This window comes from Bactrocera dorsalis, chromosome 2 (genome assembly GCF_023373825.1).
Source record: "Bactrocera dorsalis isolate Fly_Bdor chromosome 2, ASM2337382v1, whole genome shotgun sequence".
NCBI lineage: Eukaryota > Metazoa > Arthropoda > Insecta > Diptera > Tephritidae > Bactrocera > Bactrocera dorsalis.
Window position 1 is genome coordinate 1258573 of NC_064304.1, and position 23607 is coordinate 1282179.

The 23607-nt window shown below is 37.0% G+C and overlaps 2 protein-coding genes, 1 long non-coding RNA gene and 1 pseudogene across 5 annotated transcripts; 3 read left to right on the plus strand and 1 right to left on the minus strand.

The window, feature by feature from the left end:
- Nucleotides 1-7690: 7690 nt before the first annotated feature.
- LOC105232492 (hatching enzyme 1.2) lies at nt 7691-12671 on the plus strand. The gene is made up of 2 exons (XM_011214174.4): nt 7691-8583; nt 11527-12671. The coding sequence occupies exons 1-2, from the start codon at nt 8409-8411 to the stop codon at nt 12333-12335; spliced, it is 984 nt and encodes a 327-aa protein (XP_011212476.2). The 5' UTR covers nt 7691-8408; the 3' UTR covers nt 12336-12671.
- Nucleotides 8927-9900, minus strand: LOC115066600 (uncharacterized; annotated as a pseudogene).
- A 938-nt stretch (nt 12672-13609) lies between the features above and the next one.
- Nucleotides 13610-20718, plus strand: LOC105232490 (ATP-dependent RNA helicase p62). 3 transcript variants are annotated; one of them, XM_011214171.4, is made up of 5 exons: nt 13610-14150; nt 15336-16448; nt 16563-16801; nt 19314-19492; nt 19610-20718. In XM_011214171.4, the coding sequence occupies exons 1-5, from the start codon at nt 13708-13710 to the stop codon at nt 19922-19924; spliced, it is 2289 nt and encodes a 762-aa protein (XP_011212473.2). In that variant the 5' UTR covers nt 13610-13707; the 3' UTR covers nt 19925-20718. The 3 variants fall into 3 exon arrangements, with proteins under 3 accessions (XP_011212473.2, XP_049306303.1, XP_011212474.3); XM_011214172.4 differs by having other exon boundaries at nt 13631-14150; nt 15351-16448; XM_049450346.1 differs by lacking the exons at nt 19314-19492; nt 19610-20718 and adding an exon at nt 17205-17939 and having other exon boundaries at nt 13628-14150.
- A 471-nt stretch (nt 20719-21189) lies between these two features.
- Nucleotides 21190-22309, plus strand: LOC105232488 (uncharacterized). Its single transcript, XR_852832.4, has 2 exons — nt 21190-21814; nt 21893-22309. It is a non-coding gene; the product is annotated as an uncharacterized LOC105232488 (long non-coding RNA).
- Nucleotides 22310-23607: the final 1298 nt, after the last annotated feature.

A 23607-nucleotide genomic window follows, 5' to 3' on the forward strand; every position in this document is an offset into this window, starting at 1 on the left:
CTATTTCCAGCCATCATTGCCACAACCCTTTAACCTGACTCCCTCTCCACCAGTTTGCTTGCGATTTGTTTTTGTGGTCGGGGCAGTTCGCCTCTATTTTGTGCGACTGTGAGTGAGGCAATCGCCTGCGACCGTAAGCGGAAATGCCACCATTACGATAGACAAAGAAGATAAGCGCAAAACGCACAGAAGACAAATAGGCTTGAGAACATGCGAATCAAGGTGACTTGCTTTGCGGTAAAGTGCTCCCCGAGATTTATGGCAAAAATTAATTTATAAAGCATTTATTTACAGTGGGTTCAATTTTAGCCGAAGTTGAGGAATTTATCGGCGTGTTTGGTTCACTTCAGTTTCGGAAATCATTGTTCGAAGTTTCAGTAATATATTGGAAATGGCAACATATATGGCCAAGTGTATAACTCTAAATGCGTCATATACTACTAATGTTATCCATCAATTGGAAGGACCAAACATCTTTGAGGAGACTCTAGGTGTTCAATGAATTTTAGAACAGTTTTTTATGGTAGAAATCGCCGAGATTTTGTAATCACCGTCAAATGGTGACTGCTGATTGAAAACATCCTAAGCCTTATATAAAAATCTAAGCACCTTCGTATTGCCTACTCAAATGTTCTAATTATATCAGACATTATCTAGGCAAATATTCGCGGTACTTAAGAAAGCCCATTTTGCACGGTCCGTCGCCGAAGTCTAACCCACAAATCAACTTCATTTCGGTGCGTACATTTTATCGCCTCGCATGCATCTAAATATACTTCGCGTGTGCCGTACGACAGCTACCGAGCGCTAATGTTAAGACACTTGACAAGGGTGTCAGTACCGAAGTCGTGCCCCGTTTATCTCATTCATTTATTTTGCACAGCAACAAAGACAACAAAGGTGAATGAACGTAGCAATGGCAAATTTGAATAAATTCAGCATTGAATGCCGCCGAAAGCCGGTATTGCTGATGCACCAAGTCTTTTCCTGATACTCAAAGTCAATCTGGCGCGCCGAAGGAGTGAGTCCAGCAACACAAACCGGCATTTAACCCTTTTCGATGAGCAGAAACAATTGCACGGCATTTCTGTATGTGTGAGTGCGGAGTTTATTCAAAGGACTTTTTGCGATTGCAACGACGGCAAGTCAAGCATAAAAAGGATAACACTGCGGACCCATTTCCGCTGCATTATTTCGTAATTCCGCACATAACAATTGTAGCGCGGCGGCAAATGCAAAGCGGGAGTGCGTGAGGAAGGGCGGAGAGCATTTCTTGTGTGGCTGCGCCGTCGCTTGACTCGTCATCAATAGCTTGGCTGGTTTGCGGTAATTTCCTTTCCCTGCCACTGTTCGAACTTTTAACAAGCTGTCAAGTTAACTGGACCACGTGCCGGCTTGTCAGACGGATGTTTTATGGGTGTATTCACGATGGCGCGCGCACACAACCGCCTTCACTCTTGAGCTCGTTTCATCGGCGTTTGGCGCTTTATTCAACAGCGCAGCGCTTAGTATGCGCTCTGGTCGCTCACACAATGCTGCCTATTGTCTATTGTTTTAGAGCGCTGCTACCTATTTTTGGGGTTCACTGCTTGAAATCACTGGCCGTGCCATAACTGTGCATATTACCCAAGGGTTTGGTTGGGTGTGTGCGCTCTTTCAGCAGAGACTGTGGCAATTTGTTTTCTTTGTTGAAGACATTGTCGCAAATTGTGTTGTGGTCTTTAGTTAAACTGTAAAATTAATGTTATTGTGCTCTGAGAAAACGGCGTTTAAGGAAACACGCGAAAAGGCAGAAGGGTAATAAAAACGTAGGGCTTTAGAGGTTCAATAACCAGCGAGATCGAATTTATATAATCTTTCTGCTGTTAGAGGCTTTTATTTCTCCATTTATAAAATTGTGTGTTTTACCAATTAATTGTACCTAAAACTCTGCCAAAACTCTAAGCGAGCTCACTTTTAATGCTTGAAGTCAGCGAAGCTATATTTCTAACTTTTATTAGCTTACCAGCTTTATTTGGCCTTTGAGAAGCTAAGGGAAAGATGATGTAATAAGGTATTAAATGAGCCATTCCTTTGAAAAGTCGAATTGTGAGTTCTTGTAATAGATCTTGCAGCTAAAAGCATTATTGAATTCTAAGACCAGACAAGACCAAATCCGTGAGAACATTTCCCTCATCATTACCAAAGAGCAATTAACCAGAGAGCCAACCCGCTATAGCCCATCTCTCTCCACGGCATTATTTTTTCGTAGATGGAAAATCGATTTTCATATAACATCAATTCTTCTCAAATCATTGTTAATGCAACATACAAGATATTACATATAGCAGGTCGAAGATACGCGCAATTTTTCGATTTATTGCTTTTATTTGTGGAGCTGCAACGCACATCCCACTCGAAAGCAGTGTGACAGATCCATCGTGGGTTCGGCGGCAGAGGGCATGTTAGGCGCAGATGTAACGGCGCACTCATGCATCAGCATCTACGCGTTTCGGCACACACACGTGTCTGAATGCTTATCCGACCTGCATTGGTAGTCAATGGAGCGCAAAAGTATTTCTGCTCGCGCATGTGTGTGTGTGTCGCGCATGTGATGCGTGTACTTTATGATATGTCGACTTGACATTAACTACGCGCATCTCATTACGCCATCAAGTAGCAAAGATGGCAGTCGCCCAGATAAATAACATCAGCGCAGTGGTTCCAGCGAAGGCATTAACGACCGCCACCATGAAGCGGCGAGAGAGTAGAGACAGTGACTGCCGGGTAAATCGTATCTGAAGGATATTTACTCCACATAAAAAGCAACTGCTGCATTTAATATTATATGTGCGTATATTGCACGTACTAAGTACATTCAATTATATGTAAAATATCCGCATAGTGCTGAGCAAATGCGAAGCAGCGCCTTTTCGACATATTCCTGGCTCTGCAAGGAAAAGTGAAGTTTTAGCTAATTGGAACAAGGAGCTCTTCGATCACAAATTCCTTCTAGCATGATAAGATTTAAGTAGTTGGTTGCCATGGCCTGCTCAAAGATAAAGTTATTCATGGTCGATAGTTCATTCACTCTTCAGGTTAACTTAGTATTTGTAAGCGAGTGAAGAAACTGGTACCCTTTTCATAGCGCTTTCATCTCTTTTATTTAATTTTTGTAGAATCGAAAACTAGTAAGTCTGAAATTCGAGAGTAGAGGCCGAAGTGAGGCTCTCCCGTTTCCGAAAACTCTGAAAAACTGCTATTGCCTAGGCAGAGACCACTTCAAAACGCATCAGTTATTTTTACTGGCGTCTGAAAAAGGCCAAAATTCTGCACAACACTGTACGCGTATTCCAGACAGATAAATGTATGTTTTATGTGAATGCATAAATATGTATGTACATACATAAATATGTATACACAAGTATATGGGAAGCATATGCACATAAATAGCGCATCATGAGATGGGATATATTGATACTTTATTACATATATGTACATATGTATGTGTGTGTAACCACAGCATAAAGCCACTTACACTATTTGATGTACAGCTCTGCAGTAATCTCGTGTAAGTCATAAAATATGCCACCGTTTAATGAGCAAGAGACATTGCATATTTGAAATTTATCTTAATTTGCATCGGCGTACGGCTTAGACATACGCATTGAATTATCTCTGCGTTTGCATATTAATTTGGCGGCTGGAATATTATTAAATGCGCTGATAAGGGGCGCCGCAAATACCGATTACATAAATTATACTTTTTCTTTTATTGTTTTATTCGCGAATTTAAGGAGATGAGAACTTTAAGCTTTCTTACGGCTTCTCTGTTAAACGCGCTTTCGTCCCTCCACTTGCATTTGACAACCGTTGAGGCTAGCACTTGGCGACTTTTGCACATTCTTAAAGGTGACGTTAGACATGGCAAGTGGATTAATATAATTTCTCTTCTCCAAAAAGTACAAATCAGGCGGAATATTATTAACTTTTATCAGTTAGCTAGTTTACTTCTCACAATTAAAGACACACTACATCTTCGCTACCTTTCTGAACCACTTTTCGGCTTTTCACATGGCAAAATACATTTTTTAACATTAAAATGGAGTGAAAAATACTTTTCCTCGCATTGCCTGATTGCGCCTTAGTTTTCTATCTACATTTCTCAAAAAAACAAAAAAAAAATTGACTGCATAAAAAATCTACTGTTTTGCAACTTCTAGTACTTTTACAGCTTCTTTCTGCTTTATTAAGCGCAAAGAACAAAAGTTTCATTTTAAGGAATTGCAATTAACACAGCGAAATTGCCGAGCAAGAGAGAACGCAGCGAAAGGAGTGAGAAAAAATTAAAATAAATGAGCAAAACGGTTAATAGTTTGATGGAGAGTGTGAAGCGCAGAGGTGTCGATTTTGCGGCAAATGCTTCCTGGCGGACAGACCACATTTGGGTAATGAGATACTCAGCTTTGCAAGCGAAAGAGTAGGGAGGAAGCGAGTGGATAGGTGGAGAGAACAGACTGTTAAGTACATGAAAAGCTTAAACTTTATTAAAATTTTGAACGCCACAGAAATTAATAAAAAAAAAACCGCACGCAAACGCATATACTTCCATGTTTGCTCGCCATAATTGTCTTCAGCAAAAATACAAGTATATAATCAGCAGTAATTGAAAGTTCTTAAGCATTCAGGTTTGATATTCAAATATTTTTTATTATGTTTTATTTTAATTTCAAAGGTTTTAGAGTAATTAGATTTTATTGATTATTTACATCACTTCTTTCTCTAATACATGAGGGCGTAGACGAGCAAAGAATGGTTTGGATTGTTATTAACATCTCAGCGCCTGTAATTATTAGGTTTGTAGATAAAATGGCTACCTGACCGGCACCTAGGTCCTTAGGAGGTCTATTGTGATACCACGGGGACTAAACTTCCATCACTCTACAGTCTTCTCTTTGAATCACGTATTTATTTGTACAACTCTGAAACGTGGTCAAGAAACACTCGACTGATAAAGACAGTATTTGTGAATGGAAAAATGAATTAAGACAACTTCTCCATTAAATGTGCCACTCCAAATGAGTGCTTCAAGAATATTTTCGGCGGTCTTTTTTTCATCAAACATTGTCGTTGTATTATATTATATGTATGTACATATTATATGTTTAATTTTTTACTTATCAATTGAATTTTAACATAACTGAGATATAAACATTATATGTACTATAATCAGTAGATATTATAACCAGTGATTATTTTTCACTGATTGCACTATTCTTTGGCACAAGACTTACAGCAGGAAATCAAGGAGATTTACGTCTGAAATTTGCGTTTTCTTCCACAAACTTCTAAACAACTTGATACACATCAAATCATCTTCCGCAATGAGGCACATTGTTGTCGTTATGAAGAAGAGACTCTGCGCTTCCCTCACGTCCGTTGACTTTGTTATATCACAATATTTTTTGAGGGAGGTACAAAACTACAAAAGTGCTACCAACAGAACGATCTTCATAGCATGCAGTCTTGGAGTCATATGTTCGAAACAATTTCAAACACAAAACGCCATAGAAGTTGTGAACTAATGACGGCAAATATTGACAAGCTCTTCAATATCTTCTAACAACCGTGCCCACCTCCCAAATAACTAATAAAACACAATTATTTTTGGAATTAAAGCCCTCCAGAGATATTTGTACTCTGGCAAAAAAATTAACTTAAATAAGGCTCGCATGCCCTAAAAGAAGATGCACAATTTGTAACGCCTAAACGTTATCTAACTGCACAATACGTTTTTAACCCGTTTAGCAGTAACCTTGACCCTCTTCGATGCACAAACTATGTATATTTGTGGAGTGGCTCGTTCACCATTTACTTAATTAAGTAGCTACAAGCCATACTAAGCGTGCGCGTATTTATTTTGGCGCTAAGCCCCTCTCCACATGTCGTGTACGTGCGCCGCTCTGCTCGTAATACTCTTGGACGACTACGCAGTCAATGACATTGCGACGTCTTTATAAAGAGATTTGAATAAAACCCGCGCTCTCCAGTTTAGTATTAAGTAATAACGTCGGCGAATTTTAAAGCAGATAACCGTTTCAAGTTTCCTCTCTCTTTTGCCTATTTCTGAACTTCCGTCTAAGCAATGTGAAATTGTCTCACTGTCGCTTGAAAAGCAATTAATCAAACGCAGATATGTTGGCACACGAGTATTTCTCAATCAGGCTTTCGGCTGAGGAATTTCCATGACAACTGATCGAACTTGGTGCTAACTGTCACATAACAGCTTTGGCGACTCGTTTTAATTTATTACGCCAATATGCAGATTTCCATACGAACCACTCACACCAACTCAATTGTGCGTATATTTGGGTGTGCGATCTCTCTGGCAAACGCAGTGAAGGCGCCGGTAAAGATAGTCATATCAATTTAGGCTTAATGCATAACTTAGCGCTTCGTATAAGCCCATGCCCAGGTGAAAGAAGTGCAAAAGAAACTGAAAATAATATTACACAAATTTAGCGCATCAAAACAGTTCGCAATAAAATGTGATTGAGCCAAGCTTTACTCCCTACATTTTTAAAGATTCAATAGTGGTAAAGTGTGGACCTTCCTCAAGCCATATTTGGTATATGTTCCAGTTCTAATGGTGTACTCAGTGCTATAGTAGTCTGTAATAGAAAACTATAAATTGGATTTAGTAAGATTTTATCAAAAAATAGCATATATTCGGAACTAATATCAAGGACATCGCGATCTGTACTAAAACACTCAAAACTAAAATCATTTCAAAATTGAACAAAATAGGCAGGAAACTTGCCACATAGCAAAATTCCATAAAAGAGGCAAGCCGCTTTGCGAAATATGTTTTATCAAAACAAACCTAAACACCGCAAACGAGTCTGTAACGGCTGCTCAAACGTGTCGCGTGCGAGTAGTTGACGTTAAGTCTTCTCCGCTATTCACGCATACGAATTTGAATGTATTGGAGATGTTAATCCCGAGACCATTTGTTATGCATTTTAAGTTGGTGAATATTTGGCAAACAATGCTCGATAATACCTAATTCGATCTCATAGATTTACTGTTTAGAATAGATTTCGAGCCAAGTTTTGTTCAGCGATGAGTTCCATTACCGCCTCAATGGATTTGTAAACATTCAGAAAAAACAACGGTTTGGTATTTTTTTGGGCCCGTGGAATCGTCGGAGCATATTTCTTCAAAAATGATGCCGTTGAGGATCGGCTATTTTGATATCTGAAATTGAAGTTCGCGATCTCGGCGACATTTGGTTTCAACAAGACGGAGTCAGTTCCCACACATCGCATCAATCAATAGATATATTGAGAGAACACTTTGATGAGTAGATAATTTCACATTTAGGGCCGATCGTTTGACCACCGTGATCACACAACGGTTGTGATATCACACCGTTAGACTTTTCCGGGATACCGAAAGGAAATCAAGAAAACTGTGGCATCATAGAAGTAATGAATTGAATGTTTTGTTGTATCATTTCACAGTGACACATACATATGTACATACCTGCGTACCTACCATAAGGCCTATTTTTGTTTGTATTGCAGAAATAGTGGCTGGCGTTCCATAAGCCGAAACAGAGACGCTCATTTAAGAGACGACGCGCGACGATTGCTGCCAGTAATCAACTCGCTTCGAACGGCTTGCGCAGTCATTGGCACAACGATTTGTTTATGTTTTTGATAACTCACGCACATTTTGTTTCAGCAATTTATAGTTTGAGCGTTCCTTTTCGGTGTTTGGAAGGTTCGCACCTGATCGCAGGCTCAATGCATTCAACTATGAGAGTCAATACTGCGGCTTTATACAAAACTAAACAATTTTGGGCCAAATAAATACCAATGTAACTGTATATGTCTATGTATGTATGGCTAATTGTGTATATAACACATCATTAAAGCTATAAAAGCCGCAGTCGTCACTTTGTTTGGCCGACTGTTTTGCATTTTATGCGAGTGTGATTCCAACTTAATCGTTGGCTAGTGACAGTCTCAGTCGTAAATCGCAGGTGATTCAGTGCAGTATTCAACGCGGGCCGCACGTCGCCTCATATACCAAATCATTGTTTTTCTTTACGCAATTTAACTTTTCGCTTTTGCGGCTAGTTCGCGAGTAATTGGCACTAATTTACGGGCATATCAAGCAGTCATCTCACATTTGTTTACGCTGACAATACGCCTGCGCTCAAGCCATCGCGCTGTGCCGCTGAGCTAACAGCTTATATTGTAACATCGCTGGAAGTAAGAGAAAAAACAAAAATCGCTACGAATTAACCAAGTGTCCGAACATTTGTCACTACATAACATATTTACATAAACTGCGAATTTTATGCCAAATTACAACAGTTTCCACATTGGCCTCTGGAGCGTTTACAAAAGTTTAAAGTGTTTATGAGAAGCGTCAGTATGTTGACTGAAAGTGAGAATAAAAATAACTTTTGGCTATTGTGGTGCTTGTTACTCGCTTTCGGTGTCGTGTGTCAAAGCGCAGAAGGTTCTCACATAAGCGCCAGATACAAGTCAATGGGTGTGGATTTGTTCGACCACGAGTTTGTTAGTGCCCCAGGTAAACTTATTAATTTCGTTAATATATTATTCATTAGTTTGACATATTTGAGCGATATTCAGGTCTCGGATATTTTTTCCGTTTGTGCCCACACTGATTTACTTTTTCGCAAAGATTTGACGAGTTATAAAATAGTAATCATGACAATGAAATGGTAGTTGAGTTTGTCGGGAGAATATATGTATGTATGGTATTCAATTTAGTAAATTTTCAGAAGATCTATATACCTTTTCATACGCTTGAACCAATTTTCGAAACATTTGATTGAGATATCTCCAAAACATGCCTTTTGAACGAATCGTTGACGGATTTCTGATAATTTTGTTTCTGATAATTTTTTTCTTTAACATTCTTTACCGTTTATTCCTTCATCATTTTCCACTTCAGTCGTGTTTTCGAAATCCACTATGCTTTCTAATGCATCTTCCTCTAATTTCACGCGTTCTACTTTAGAGAATTTATGAAATCGTACATTTGAAATATCGTGGAAATAAAATCAAGTGGTTAAACTCACTTTCAATACGGCAATTACATCATTGTCATACACACTCTGCATGCCACTAACTTACTTCTCATGCAACACATTCAAAAGCTTTTCATCGAATTCAGTTAACACTTTCTTTGATGGTGGTCATCCTCCAGTTAAATAAAGAGATCTTTTATTCTCTGCAGCTCGCTTTCTTACCTCACTTTTCAGATTAAGATACTTTTTTTCAATGTTTTTTCACTGCAATGGCAGCCAGATGGACACTGTGAATTAAAATCATCTTCGATACGCTGCCATGCGACATCTTTCTCTCCGTTCCAGCAAGTTTCCTCCCGCTTGCATTCGCTGACAGCACTATACTTTTCCACCAGTTCCAATAGGTGCCTGAAACTCTCTAGCGGTGAAATTCGGGGTTCTTTTGTTGTTTTCATTCACTTTTGATACAACTTTCCTCGCAAATTTATGTCTTGTCTGTTATAATTTAAATATTTCAAACCTACCTTTATGGATGACATTTGTAAAACATATGTTTCCCATATCGTTGCCATATATCATAAAAAAAAATTATAGAAACTAAGCGTTGACTGTGGAACGCAAACGTCTACTATGTCTACAACAATGCTAAGATTTTATTTGGACGGAACTTAAGTATGGACTGTGAAACCGGGCATTAGAAACATTCATTTTAAGATATTTCCCAACAAAATTGAACCACTTTTTCGGAAAATCTGATATTTTGACAATTACCTTCAATTTGATTTTCACAACATGCTTTAAATATTAATATAATTATTTTGAAAATAAATATTTTAATATTGGAAAAGGTGTAAATGCGGAGTTACACAAAATAGAAAATATATAACAGAAATTAAATTATCATAAATCGAGGAAATTCACTAAATACCGCTCACTTTGCTTCTTAGCACTGTTTTTTATGTTGAATAAGAAATGAATAAGCTCAGCATTTGCCATTTTGGATATTTATCGCAATATCAGATAAAAACTTACAAAAAATAAATAATAAAATGTCTGCACACATTATATAAACTGTCACGAAATAAATATTTACTGGAAAAAAGTAACTAAGCGGGAAATTGTAGTGCCATTGTGAATTGTCCTCCTGCTCGCGTCGATTCGTGTTTTTGAATGTTTTGCCATTTCCGTTCGCGCGATCTCTTGCAACGAACGAATATTTGTTCGCGAACAATTTTTCGCTGCATATATTTTATACTATGTTCAGACCGACACTTAATCACACGATTTCGGCTGTTGAATAGATTATCCCACTAATACTATGTTCAGACCGACACTTAATCACACGATTTCGGCTGTTGAATAGATTATCCCACTAATCTTAAAAAATTATCAAGATTTCGCCATACAAAAATGACAGTTCCAAATCACTTCATTGAAATGATTTGAAACTGATCCACGTAAAATCTCTCTGTGCGACTCTGATTTTGCGCCATCTATTTGTCAACATTGGAAATCTGTTACATTATCACAGCTGATTTAGACACTACAAAGGGGAAAAAATGTAAACAAACAAATTTTTTTAAAGCAATGAATCTAATTTCACCTGAAAATCGACTTAACAAATGAAAAAATGCATCCACTATTTCTATTATATGGAAAATATTTGAAAAAAGACGGCTTTTATTACAAAATACTATATGACAATGTTTTCTTTTGATAAATATTAAGCGATGTGACTTCATGAATGACAATAACAGCTGTTTTTTGATCTTTCTAACGGCAGTGAGAACACTGTTGGGTTATGAAATGATTAAATGTAATCTAATCTTTGAAATTTTCGGTCTGAACATAATATAAGGTCTTAAAAAATGTATCAAGATTTCGCCATACAAAAATGACAGTTCCAAATCACTTCATTGAAATGATTTGAAACTGATCCATGCAAAATCTCTCTGTGCGACTCTGATTTTGCGCCATCTATTTGTCAACATTGGAAATCTGTTACATTATCACAGCTGATTTAGACACTACAAAGGGGAAAAAATGTAAACAAACAAATTTTTTTAAAGCAATGAATCTAATTTCACCTGAAAATCGACTTAACAAATGAAAAAATGCATCCACTATTTCTATTATATGGAAAATATTTGAAAAAAGACGGCTTTTATTACAAAATACTATATGACAATGTTTTCTTTTGATAAATATTAAGCGATGTGACTTCATGAATGACAATAACAGCTGTTTTTTGATCTTTCTAACGGCAGTGAGAACACTGTTGGGTTATGAAATGATTAAATGTAATCTAATCTTTGAAATTTTCGGTCTGAACATAATATTATACGTATCGAAAAGCCATAACAAACAAACCATTCACAGTTATATTAATTGCATAGAATATGATTTTCAAATTCAACTGAAATATTCTTAAAGTCGTATAAAATCTGAAAACACACATTTTCATTTGGATATATTTTTAGATCCCTTGGGTTCCAATATAGAAGATTGGGATGAAAGTGAAACCGGAATGGATGATCCGGAAACAATGCCACGCCTCTTTCAAGGTGATATCGCTATAGACCCGTACACTTATATATCGCTTAGACTAGGCGTTAACCCCATGAAGCATCCAAAACGTCTGTGGCCGAACGCTACCATCCCCTTCGAGATCAGCCATTTATATACGAACAACGAACGAATGTCTATTGAACGTGCGCTACAAACGTTCAATGCTTTGACTTGTGTTAATTTCGTACCATATGATGGCGAGGAAGAGGACTACGTACTTATTACGCCGCCAGTAGATGACGCGCCGGCAGGATGTTGGTCGTATGTAGGAAAACGTGGTGGAGAACAAGTCGTATCCCTGCAACAACCAGACGAGACTAGCGCGCATTGCTTCAGCAGCGAAGGTCGCATTATGCACGAGCTCATGCATGCGATCGGAATTTATCACGAGCAGTCAAGAGCGGATCGCGATAACTTTGTAAAAATTCATTGGGAGAATATTGTGCCTAAATATCGTAAAAATTTCAAGTTAATTTCAAAAAAGAAGGGCAAACATGCATTTGATTATGATTATAATTCTGTAATGCATTACGGCGAATTCTACTTTAGCAAAAAGAAGGGGGAGAAGCCCACCATGACGCCACTACAGCCAGGAGTTCGTATAGGACAGCGGAAGACGATAAGTAAAACAGACTGTATGAAGATCAACGATTTGTATGGCTGTTTGAACGGCAGACATGCGAGAATGTACAGAAGTTTCTGCAATTTATTGGGTCTATGAAAATATTCTCGAACAGTTATTAATATAGTATTTATCTGGATAATATTATATCTGAATAGTTATCATTCTGTTTCTCCCAGACATTTATTGAATATATTAAATCATATTGATTTGCAATATACTAACCGAATTAACTATAACTTTTTAATGGTTAAATAATTTTTAAGGTTTCAAGAACATTAAATATTTTCAATCACGTATGATAGAGTTTTTCTTCTTTTAGTAATTATTTATTTTAACAATTTTTTTTTTAATGAAGAATAGAATTTTTTTTGAATCATTAGTTTTTCAAGTAGGGTCTTTCCATACAAGCGTCCTATCGGTTAAGTCACCTGTTCACTAACCAAATACATGCCTTTTGAGGTTGGCTATGTTCTTGTGTATTCATTTGCTATCATGATATAATCATTCTCGGAATGGGTAGGTATGGTGGGAGATAGGAGATGCCCCGTTCTGTATTCGACTTTAGGTAACCATGACATTCTGCGTTGTTATGGCTTTTTCACATAAAAAGACAAATGTGTTTTGACATAAAAATTCGATGTAAGCTTTTGGTTTTCTGGCGCCAGAATGGGTACTTCTACTAAAAGGAGTACGTAACGTAGGTATGCCACAATGAATGCGTTGCGCAACATCCAAATATTTATTATTTTTCTTTTACTAATCGATATTGGTATTCCATTATACTTTTGCCGCAAAAGACAATTACTATACGTTTGCAGTATGCTAAAAGTTGAGAGTTGATCTAACATTACAGTAAGAGGCTAGATGTTGCACAACTTTTTTTTTTGTACGTTTTGCCAAGCTAAGCTCTCAACTTTTTTGAATGAGTAGCACGCAAAGCAATACGTTCGTTCTGGCATATATCCCTTGCTTTCTTTGTTTTGTTGATTAATTATAAATACGAAACATAGCGAGGAAAGTTGTATATGAATCGGCCCTTATGCATTCATTCGAAACCATTTTAAATGCACCAGATTGTGAATATTTAACAATACATACATATATTACGAAGTTTTTCAAGACAAGGCAAGATTTGATTGATTTTGGTAAAATAATAGATAACTCCTTTAAAAAAAACTTGTGAAAAGTGACTATTTTATACAAATATTGATATTCAAATCTTTAAGAGTTCTTCTTCTTGTTTAGTATTCTCGCTCATTCACAATAGAAAGAATGAGCAACTCTGTTATGGTATAAATTACAACCCTGTGGAATGCTTCGGGAAAATTTTCCGCTAATATCGTGCAATGCGTCATTCCACTTTTGGACGAGGTTAGGTAAGAACGCGTTTTATAATCTGTGCATTTCCACGGGTGTTGCTGCTTTGTAACCAATAAATGTGCTTGTGAAAATATTTAGTGCAGTTAAAATGTTTAAAATATTGGTTCAAAGTTTGGCGAAAAACTCGTGTGAAAGCCGAGCACCGTCACAAATAGCCGCCGTGACGTGTGTAAAAAATTCATTGATTTTACCAGCGGCCAAGAATCATACAATTGCCACGAGTACTATAGCACGTCGCCATTTTCTTTTTCTAACCAACAGAAAACCAGTGAGCTTTGCTTTTCATCATCAAGATCCTACAGCAGGCAGCAGAAAGGACGTATTCGCGGAGTATAAGCAGATTAAGAAAACATTCTTAACAAATTCAAGTGGAATAACTAACTCCGGTAGCTTCTACAGGTATTTTCACAAGTCGAGCGAAAATTTAGTAGAAGGAGAAGCGTCGCCTGCAGAAAAGCAAAAGTTTTCGGTAAAATCCAGCAATAGACACTCGTTTACAAATTCATCTTTGTATATAGATCCAGACGAAATGTGAGTAAATTTTTAATTATTTTTTTTTAATACATTTATATGTTTTATGTATCATGTGGTCAATTCGTGGTCGAGGCTTTGCTGTTAGTACGTCGTCCATTTTGATTTTCAGTTTCTCATTTCTCTATAATGGTGTATACATAAATTCGATAGCGCAGCGTGTGAGTGTATGTATATATGTACCTATAGAGAAACGTCGTGTTGCGGCACGAAAGGTGAAAGAAGGCACCTATTTGAGAAAAAAGTCTTACGATGGTTTATTAAAATAAATTAGTGTACAAAAAGATTTATAAGTATTTCTGTATTTGCAGTAAAGAGCGAAAAAATGCTAAACTTTATAAATTCTACAAATATTTGCGGATTTTTCATTACAACTGCGCATTTTCGGCTTCGTTTATATGTATGTATGTATCTATATTTTCTAACTTCATACGAAGCTTGAACTTATTTCGGTAATTACTGTGCTGTTGCTACCCAATGCTTTAAGACTTTCAGTTTTCTGTTTGCGTTTTCATCATTCTCAGTTAAAGTAAATAAATTGTAATTTCGGTAAGCAGTAAAAATTGTAGTAACATGCTTTATTTCCATATTTTGGCTTGCGTGCAGATTGGCAGCGAACAGTTGTAATTTATTGTTTAGTGGTAGGTACGGATGTAATATAATTTACGAAAAAAAGAACATTGCAATCAAATTACCATTCTTATTGATTAGCCGCGATTGTTCAAGATTGCTCTTTGATTGCACATTTAGTGTTATATTACCAAACAATTATTGTGCACGAAACGAAATAGTCTTCAAGAATTTTACTATAAAACGGTAGATTTTCGAATATTAGAATCAGTGAAATTTCGGATATTGGATTTAATTGAGTAGTTTTAGCGCTTAACGTACACTCAATAATTGACATTCCAAAAAAGAAAATTTTTCCATGTTGATTCACATTTTTATAATTCGCTTTTGTGAGAGAGTTTAAAAATTTCAAAATTAATTGTTACGTCGAAGCAATATTTACAATTGTGATTTTTGTTTAGTAAAATTCTAAAATGAATCATTCGAAAACACAGAACAAACGTAAAAGGTAGCTGACAGTAGCTTCTCCGACCAGTGAAATATATCACATGTTATATTGGCATTAAAGTTATGAAAATATATAGTCGATTTTTTCAAGTATACTATTTATTTTAGGGCACCTCATGATAGGAACTTTGGCGGTCGTGGTGCACGTGGTGGAGATGATCGTCATGCCAGACAGGGAGGTGGTGGCATGCGCAATGGAGGCGCTGGCGGTGGTGGAGGTGATTTCCACGGTGTGCGAAACGGTCGTGTTGACAAGAATCGCGGAGGTGGTGGTGGCGGACGTGGAGGTAGCGGAGGCTATGGTGGCGGAAGTGGTTTCGGTGGTGGATATGGAGGAGGCAATCGTGGGGGTACCCAAGATCTTACCCTCGGAAATGTCGACTTCTCAAATCTCACACCATTCAAAAAGAATTTTTATGAGGAACACCCCATTGTTGCGAACCGTTCCCCATATGAAGTACAACGTTATAGGGACGAACATGAAATTACCATCCGTGGAAATGCCCCTAACCCAATTCAAGACTTCAGCGAAGCTTATTTTCCTGACTATGTAATGAAGGAAGTACGTCGTCAGGGTTATAAGGCGCCAACAGCTATTCAGGCACAAGGTTGGCCAATTGCTATGAGTGGTTCCAATTTTGTCGGTATTGCACAAACTGGATCCGGCAAAACCCTAGGGTACATCTTACCAGCGATCGTACATATTAACAACCAGAAACCATTAGAGCGTGGAGATGGGCCCATAGCTTTGGTCTTGGCGCCCACACGAGAATTGGCACAACAGATTCAACAAGTTGCCACTGAATTTGGCTCTGCATCGTACGTACGAAACACATGCGTTTTTGGTGGGGCTCCAAAAGGAGGTCAAATGCGCGACTTGCAGCGTGGCTGTGAAATCGTCATTGCCACCCCAGGTCGTTTAATTGATTTTCTTGCAATGAATGCCACCAACTTGAAGCGTTGTACATATTTGGTATTGGATGAAGCTGATCGTATGTTAGATATGGGTTTTGAGCCCCAAATACGCAAGATTCTGTCACAGATTCGCCCCGATCGCCAGACACTTATGTGGTCTGCCACTTGGCCTAAAGAAGTTAAGCAGTTGGCTGAAGATTTTCTCGGCAACTACATTCAAATAAACATCGGTTCTCTGGAATTATCGGCAAATCACAATATCCGCCAAGTCGTTGACGTTTGTGAAGAACATGACAAGGAAGACAAGTAAGTGCGACAACTTGAATAAAATGCATGTCCCAAGATCATTTTGCCAACAGTTTTGAAATGTTTGATTATACATTAATTACTAATGAACATCATTTTTTCTTTAAATTTCAGATTAAAGTCTTTGCTTTCGGAAATTTATGATACCAGCGAAAACCCAGGCAAGATCATAATCTTTGTGGAGACCAAACGTCGCGTGGACAACTTAGTTCGCTTCATTCGTAGCTTCGGTGTGCGCTGCGGCGCCATTCACGGCGACAAGTCACAGTCGGAACGTGATTACGTCTTACGTGAATTCCGATCTGGAAAGTCGAACATTCTGGTAGCAACTGATGTCGCTGCGCGTGGTTTGGGTAAGTTTTACCAGTTGCACTCGCTGCCAATATCATTTTATTTGGAAATCATTTTCATATTTATTTTATTATTATTATTTACATTTACAAAATTTACTTGAGAATCGTGATTGCAAAATATTTTAAATTGTTTTGACAAGAATTAAAAATGGTCTGAACATTTGCAATCACGTATTTCAGTAATAACAATTGTAAGTAGCTACTCCATTACATCTAATGCCCCTAGGCATCTGAAAATGCTTGAACGATAGATCCTAAATTTACTCGAACCAGTTGTCCAAAATTCACTTTAGCTTTAGTGACAAATAAGTCATCATAACTCTGATAAAAGACATATTAATCAATTTGGAATTTTTCCCTTCTTTTCCCCCAAATCTATTCTCCTAATTCTTTTCGTTTACAGAGGCCGATTATTGTAGTATGGTGGGGATAAAATGATCATCTTTTGAAATGACGCAATTCACTAGGATTGCGTTGATAAGTGAACTCTTGAATTTTTTCGCAAAAGTATCCGCCGAAAAGCTCTTTGAACGGAGCGTTTCTATAAAAGCTGAATGAAATGTGCGACTGTGGCGGCAGCACTTTGTCTATACATTCCGATGCAAAAGAGGGATGTCGTCGAACCACCTGCTGCCACACGTTTGCACGCATCGTTATTGCACATTTGAGGAGAGATATAATACGCAACAGCAGATGGATACGCTTATATAACACGTACAACCTGTGCGAAAAAGCGTTTCAGTGCAACTTAGCGTATACACAAATAAATACTCCAGACTACAAAAAAATAAAAGGCAGAAACAATCGTCATTAACACGCGAAACGTATGTCGCGTCGTCGTGTAATTTTTTATTTATTTTGTGTTTTGTATAAAAATTGCCTTACAAGAAAAAATAAAACATGGGTTTCCTCCTAATTCGGCAATGTGCATAAAGAGTTCTGCGGTACACAATATCCCTATCATCATGCAGCAAATGTGGCCTCTGCTATCTTTTATTTAAAGTGATAGTATTTTTCGAAACTAAACAATACCAATTTCGAAAATGGAAAATAAATATAGGAATTTTCACAGTATTAAACAAACGCCAATCGAAAGGGCAGATTATATAAATCCAATAAATTCTTTCGTTAGTACTTTTTGTGAATTTTTTTGGCTGATACGTTTTAAGGAGTCGCGTTAAATCACACGCAGGCAATTAAGAGAAACTTCATACAACTAAATGCATGTCCATCCTACAATCGCTATAATTATCGCATGTGTTCTTTGGCTGAATCGTATCGACATTGTAAAAATTAATTATATTCTCGCAAGGAACAGGGTCATTGCGCGTAAAAAAAAAGAAAAACATTTATGATTAAATTTTAAATATTTAAAGTGATCCGATATCATTTTTGCTGGCAATTTTTGATCCTGTTCAACGCGTATTCGCGGTAAAAAGATCGGTTGTTGTAACGTGGCACGGCATCGAAAATGTTTTGCCTTACTCATTCGATATAAGGAAAGGTTGTATCAAACGAGCTGGTGGCGACCTTCTTTTGGACAATAAACAAATGTTGAGAAGCTGTTGCTGTTGTTCTAACCCTACCATGGACATCACAGAACACCAGTTCATCATTTGCTGCACGTCCAGAAAAAAGCGTCGTCGTCGTCTACGGATTCTTGAACAACACATTCACATTCCATGAAATGCCGAAAGTTCGTGAAAGGCAAAACGTAGCTTAGAAAGTGCCACAAACGCTTCGCAATACCGCCGACAAAGGACACATTTGCAACGTGGATTTGTTTGTATAAAAATTGGAGGATATGCATATTAATATAATGGTGAAGTGTGGAGAAATCGACGGACATTTACTGGCCGTCATAGTTAAATGAAGAAAACTACTCTTTGTCAACATGCCTGCGGTAGTGGTTTTACCTGAACATTGGGTGATGGATGCACGACGTCGGCGAGCGGCGCACAAACTCTACCACCAAATAGTTGGATGTGCGCTGAACTCCACTCGAGACGCATTTAACTCGAAACTCGTGCGGAATCGAGCTGCATCGTTCGTCCATCCTGTGTCCAATTAATGTTGATTGAGAGAAAAAGGGAGACAGATTAGAGGGAAAATGCCCTAACTATATTTAAAGTTTTACCACATGCTCTTCCACTCGTTTCGCTGAACGGGACGAGAGAAGAGTGTGAATATAAATCGACTATTTGAAGGTAAAGTACATTTTAAGTCCACTGTATCTTTTAGTTTAATTTATTTTAATGCTCATAATTGATGAAAAGTAAACAAAAAATAACACATTCTAATAAATAACCGCAAACAAAAAATTATCTTTAAAAGTGAATTTAAATTGAATGAAAAACAGTGCTCTACTTTGCAAATGTCGACAATCCTTTGGTGTACCCGACCTATATTTGTTGTTTTCTACTGCTATTAAACTTTTGTTTCAAACAACATTTGACTAACTTTCGATTTTTTACATTCCACCACAAATACACTTAACTAATGTGTACTATAGATGTGGACGGTATCAAATATGTGATTAACTTCGATTACCCACAATCGTCGGAGGATTATATTCATAGAATCGGACGTACAGGACGTTCCAACACAAAAGGCACTTCATATGCATTCTTCACCAAAAATAATGCCAAACAATCAAGAGCGCTGGTTGATGTTTTACGAGAGGCTAATCAGGTAAACATTATTTTTAGTTAGATTCAGATAAAAACCAAAAGACTATAATTCTACTAGTTCACCGAAATTACATCTAATTTTATGTTTCTAATTCGACCATGTTTATTCTCTTTAAAGGAAATTAATCCTGCGCTAGAAGGTATGGCGCGTAGTAACCGTGGATTTGATGGCGGCCGTTCCCGTTATGGTGGTGGTGGCGGCAACTCGCGCTTCAATGGCACCTTCCGAAAGGGTGCTATCGGAGGCGGCGGTAATGGCGGTGGCCGCGGCTACGGTGGCGGTTATGGCGGCAACAGCGGCGGAGGATTTGCCGGCGGTCGCAGCAACGGTTACAGCAATAACAATGGCAACAGCGGCGAAAACAGTTACGGTAACCGCAACGCAGCCAGCAGTAGTAGTGGCGGCGGCAGACAGCATACGCGTTTTGATTAAATTTACAAATAATGCTAGGTTATAAGTTATTAATATTAATTTCTCATTTAAATGCAGTTTTACTTAAATATAACTACTAATATTAAACCAAAAGCCAATTCTACAATCACGTGGAAGTGCTTGTTGTGTTGGATTTTCTGGTTTGAACAGAAATTACGCTAAACCTAGCAAATAATTAATAGTGAGATTTAAGTCAGTTTACGTTTTAAATGTTTTACAAATCTAAATCTGCATTTCTTTCAGTAACAAAAAAAAGAAACAAGTTAAATTACTTGAAATCAAAAGTGCACGCTTTCGGAAGAGTCGTGAAAGAAAGACAAGAAAACTTCAATTTTCTTTGACATTTTTTTGTTTGCTACGTGCATCAATTAATTGAGCGTGTGCTTTTGCAAAAGGAATTTGTGATCAAAAAAACTTATTTATATTTATACTAATTTTGCCCTGTATAAAACGCGTATTTGCACTCTAAATGTAGCCTAAATATCGTCACACATAGCGTCTATTGTATGTGTAGTCCTAAGTTAGTTTCATCTATCCATGCGCCCAACAATGCGACTGGCACAAACTATCAGTATCTCTTTAATACAATAACAACAGCACATTTCTATAATCTGTGCGCCCAGACTTCAAATGACATTTACAAGAAAATGTAAAAAAATATATGCAGGAAAAAATAATGAAACAAGTTCTCATAATCAAATGAGGCTTAAGTGAATTTAAAATGATTTAAAACAATACATATACTTTGAAGAAAAATAACAAAATAAATACAATAAAAATTGGTGTGAAATCCATTTGGTGTTGTTTTGTTGTTGCACATTTAAGTTTAGTCAGGCCAGAGGCGTTAGGGGATGTTCAAGCAACCGAAATAACTGCGGCAATATTGCGACAGTGTTGTTTTTCTGCAGATACTCAGCTGATACTTATATTGCAACATTTTTGCGTCGAATATGATGCCTTGCTATACTGCCGCAGTGATTGAGACTCGAACATCCCCGTGCCGTTGTAAATCTGCAATGCTTGCACCGTGCACCGGGTTTTGCAAGAGCAAGAGAATACCCCTATAGATAAAGTATAGCGCAAACAGCGAAAAACGCTGCTCTCTTTCTCAATTGTCTTCCTTATAGCGCAAAACATGGATATCCATGGCTCAAACAGTCGAAACATAGACCCGTGTCAGCTGATACGACCTATCTTATAGGCACGCAATGTAAGTGAACAGCGAAAAACGCTACTCCCTTCTCTCTTTGCCGTAGGATGCCGTAGGAATCCACGGTATTTGGATTTCTGCCGTAGAAACGTGTCAGCTGATTGCTCCTCACAACGCAGGGTTGCCAATCTCAATATACTGTAGTAATTATAAAAGTTGTCTTCAATATGTTTGAAATTTTGTTAAAATAAATCAAAATCAGAGTCGAATGCTATTATTTATAAATATATAAACTATTCTTAATAGTTTGTTTTCAGTTTTGATATTTTATATTATAAAAAATTGTAATTGAAAACATAGATGTGTACAAAACTCTATATGCGTATTGAGCAATGGCAACATTGTTCAAATGAAAACAAACAAAGACGGCTGATTATTGCGTTTTACCACATTGTGTCAGCAGCAATATGGAAGTAGACAATATTGAATATGAAATGTTTTTAGAGTTGTGCGAATTGTACTCTTTATATGCTTTATATAAAAAGTATAAAAGCCGAAAAGGAAAGAGAAGATATAAAATGCGCCCAATCAATAAAAACTAGGGCTTTTGTGATTACAAGTTAAAACTTTTCTAGTAATAAAAAACAGCGAACCAGAACAACATTTTTTGCATACAAGGATGCCTGCGGACGTCTATAATTTGCTCCTGAATTTAGTATGGAAATCCTTGAAAAAGACAAGTAAGTTGATTGGTAGTGTATTGCAAATTAATATACAAATTTATGTATATATGTATGTACTTTTCTTACAATTGTTAGGTATTCCATTCGGCCATGCATTAATACAAAACACTCTGCTTTTGCCATCACCTGTGCCACTGTCTGACGTGTCACCGGAACCTTTTCCTTACTTTTTCGTTGAAGATGCTGCATTCCCATTACGAAGTCATTTAATGCGCCCGTTTCCCGGAGCTAATCTAACCAACACGAAACGTATTTTCAATTATCGATTGTCACGCGTAGAGGTCATTCAAATGCGTTTAAATTTCGGGAAAGACTTGCTAACTATTTTATAAATGAAGGATCTGTACCATTCCAGAACAATGTAGACGTTTCACATTATTAGAAATAATTACCAATTTTTTTTAATTCATGAATTCATTTATTTAATTTTTTTTCATAAAAACGAAAACATATATGTAAATAAAACTAAAATAATAATTTAAAAATAACTAATTCATAACTATTATATATCAAATTAATTTTACATCTTATTGAATATTGTGGTTCTTGTTGCACTTAATGTTCTTAGTAGTTATATATAAAACGGTTACAGCAACCATTAGTAGCAGGCAGGCAACTATAGTATACTAGTCGCCTTACAGGCGCAATTCGGATTTCTTTGGCGCCGCGATCTGAAGGTACAGTTGGAAAGAGGAAGTCTAAATGCTTAGTTTACGAGATATTCGACCTTAAAGTTCAAAAATTCCCAAAATTCGAACATTTCATGAAGGTATTTCGCCACGTTTTACACACCCTACGCACATTTTTCACATCAAATTAATTAAATTAAGCCATAAACATTTAAATCAATGAAAAATTTGTGCTTTTTGCGCATTTCTTATGTAAGAAATCTTTAAATTAAAATTTACATCATAAACAACATTTATGTGCTAACAATTACGACGAATTGGAGCGCTGCCATACGATAACAAGGCAATTCGCTGAAATTCCTCTTTTCATGCATAGGAATATTTTTTAAATTTAATAAACAAATAAGTAATATTATATAATGATATAACGATATGTATCATATAATAATTATTATATAATAATATAATAATATATATTGTCATCTAAAACACAAAACAACGTATCGTTAAAAATAAATGGAAACCGCTGTCAGATATAATAATCAATATTTAATTATTTTATAACGAAAACTCAAAAAGGAGTGCTACGCGAAAGTATTTCGGTCTCCCCGGCGCGAAGGCCGCCAATGCAGAAAGGAGTGTACTACCCCTCCGCCAAAGTAATCGGAACCGTACCGCCTTAATGACGGAAATACCTTCGATTGCCGATTCGACTGAAACAAATTACGTTGAAATTATTGAAAAGAAGATTTTCAATGTAGTTGAACTCACCGTCTCGATAAAATAAACTCCGTGGCAAATAGATGGCGCTAATTTCGAAATCATTGAAACCTCAAAATCGAGAATTTTTGCCGAAATCTAAATATTGATGTATTTTTTGTTACAAATTTGTATTTTAGGAACAAGAGACAAAAACACACCGACAAAAACCAACGTGAAGTAATATTTATGGGATTTTCATAAAGATGAAAAAAGTTACGAAAAATAAAGTTTGCAATTCCAAACATATTTCTGGAACAGGGGATGAGTCTTTCAAACCAGTAACATTAAGTCCACTTGAAAACAAGAAAAAACGTTAGCTTCGACTGCACCGAAGCTAATATACCCTTCACAGGGGCATTTCTTTTAGTAACTATGTGTTATGTGAACAATTTCTTCGAA

Bases quoted from the DNA above. Each gene is read 5' to 3' on its own strand.
- LOC105232490 (XM_011214171.4), top strand. From the start codon at position 13,708: ATGTTTAAAATATTGGTTCAAAGTTTGGCGAAAAACTCGTGTGAAAGC. The intron at 14,151-15,335 runs GTGAGTAAATTT...TATTTATTTTAG, and splicing joins TATATAGATCCAGACGAAAT to GGCACCTCATGATAGGAACT. The intron at 16,449-16,562 runs GTAAGTGCGACA...TTTAAATTTCAG, and splicing joins GAACATGACAAGGAAGACAA to ATTAAAGTCTTTGCTTTCGG.
- LOC105232492 (XM_011214174.4), top strand. From the start codon at position 8,409: ATGAGAAGCGTCAGTATGTTGACTGAAAGTGAGAATAAAAATAACTTT. The intron at 8,584-11,526 runs GTAAACTTATTA...ATATATTTTTAG, and splicing joins CGAGTTTGTTAGTGCCCCAG to ATCCCTTGGGTTCCAATATA.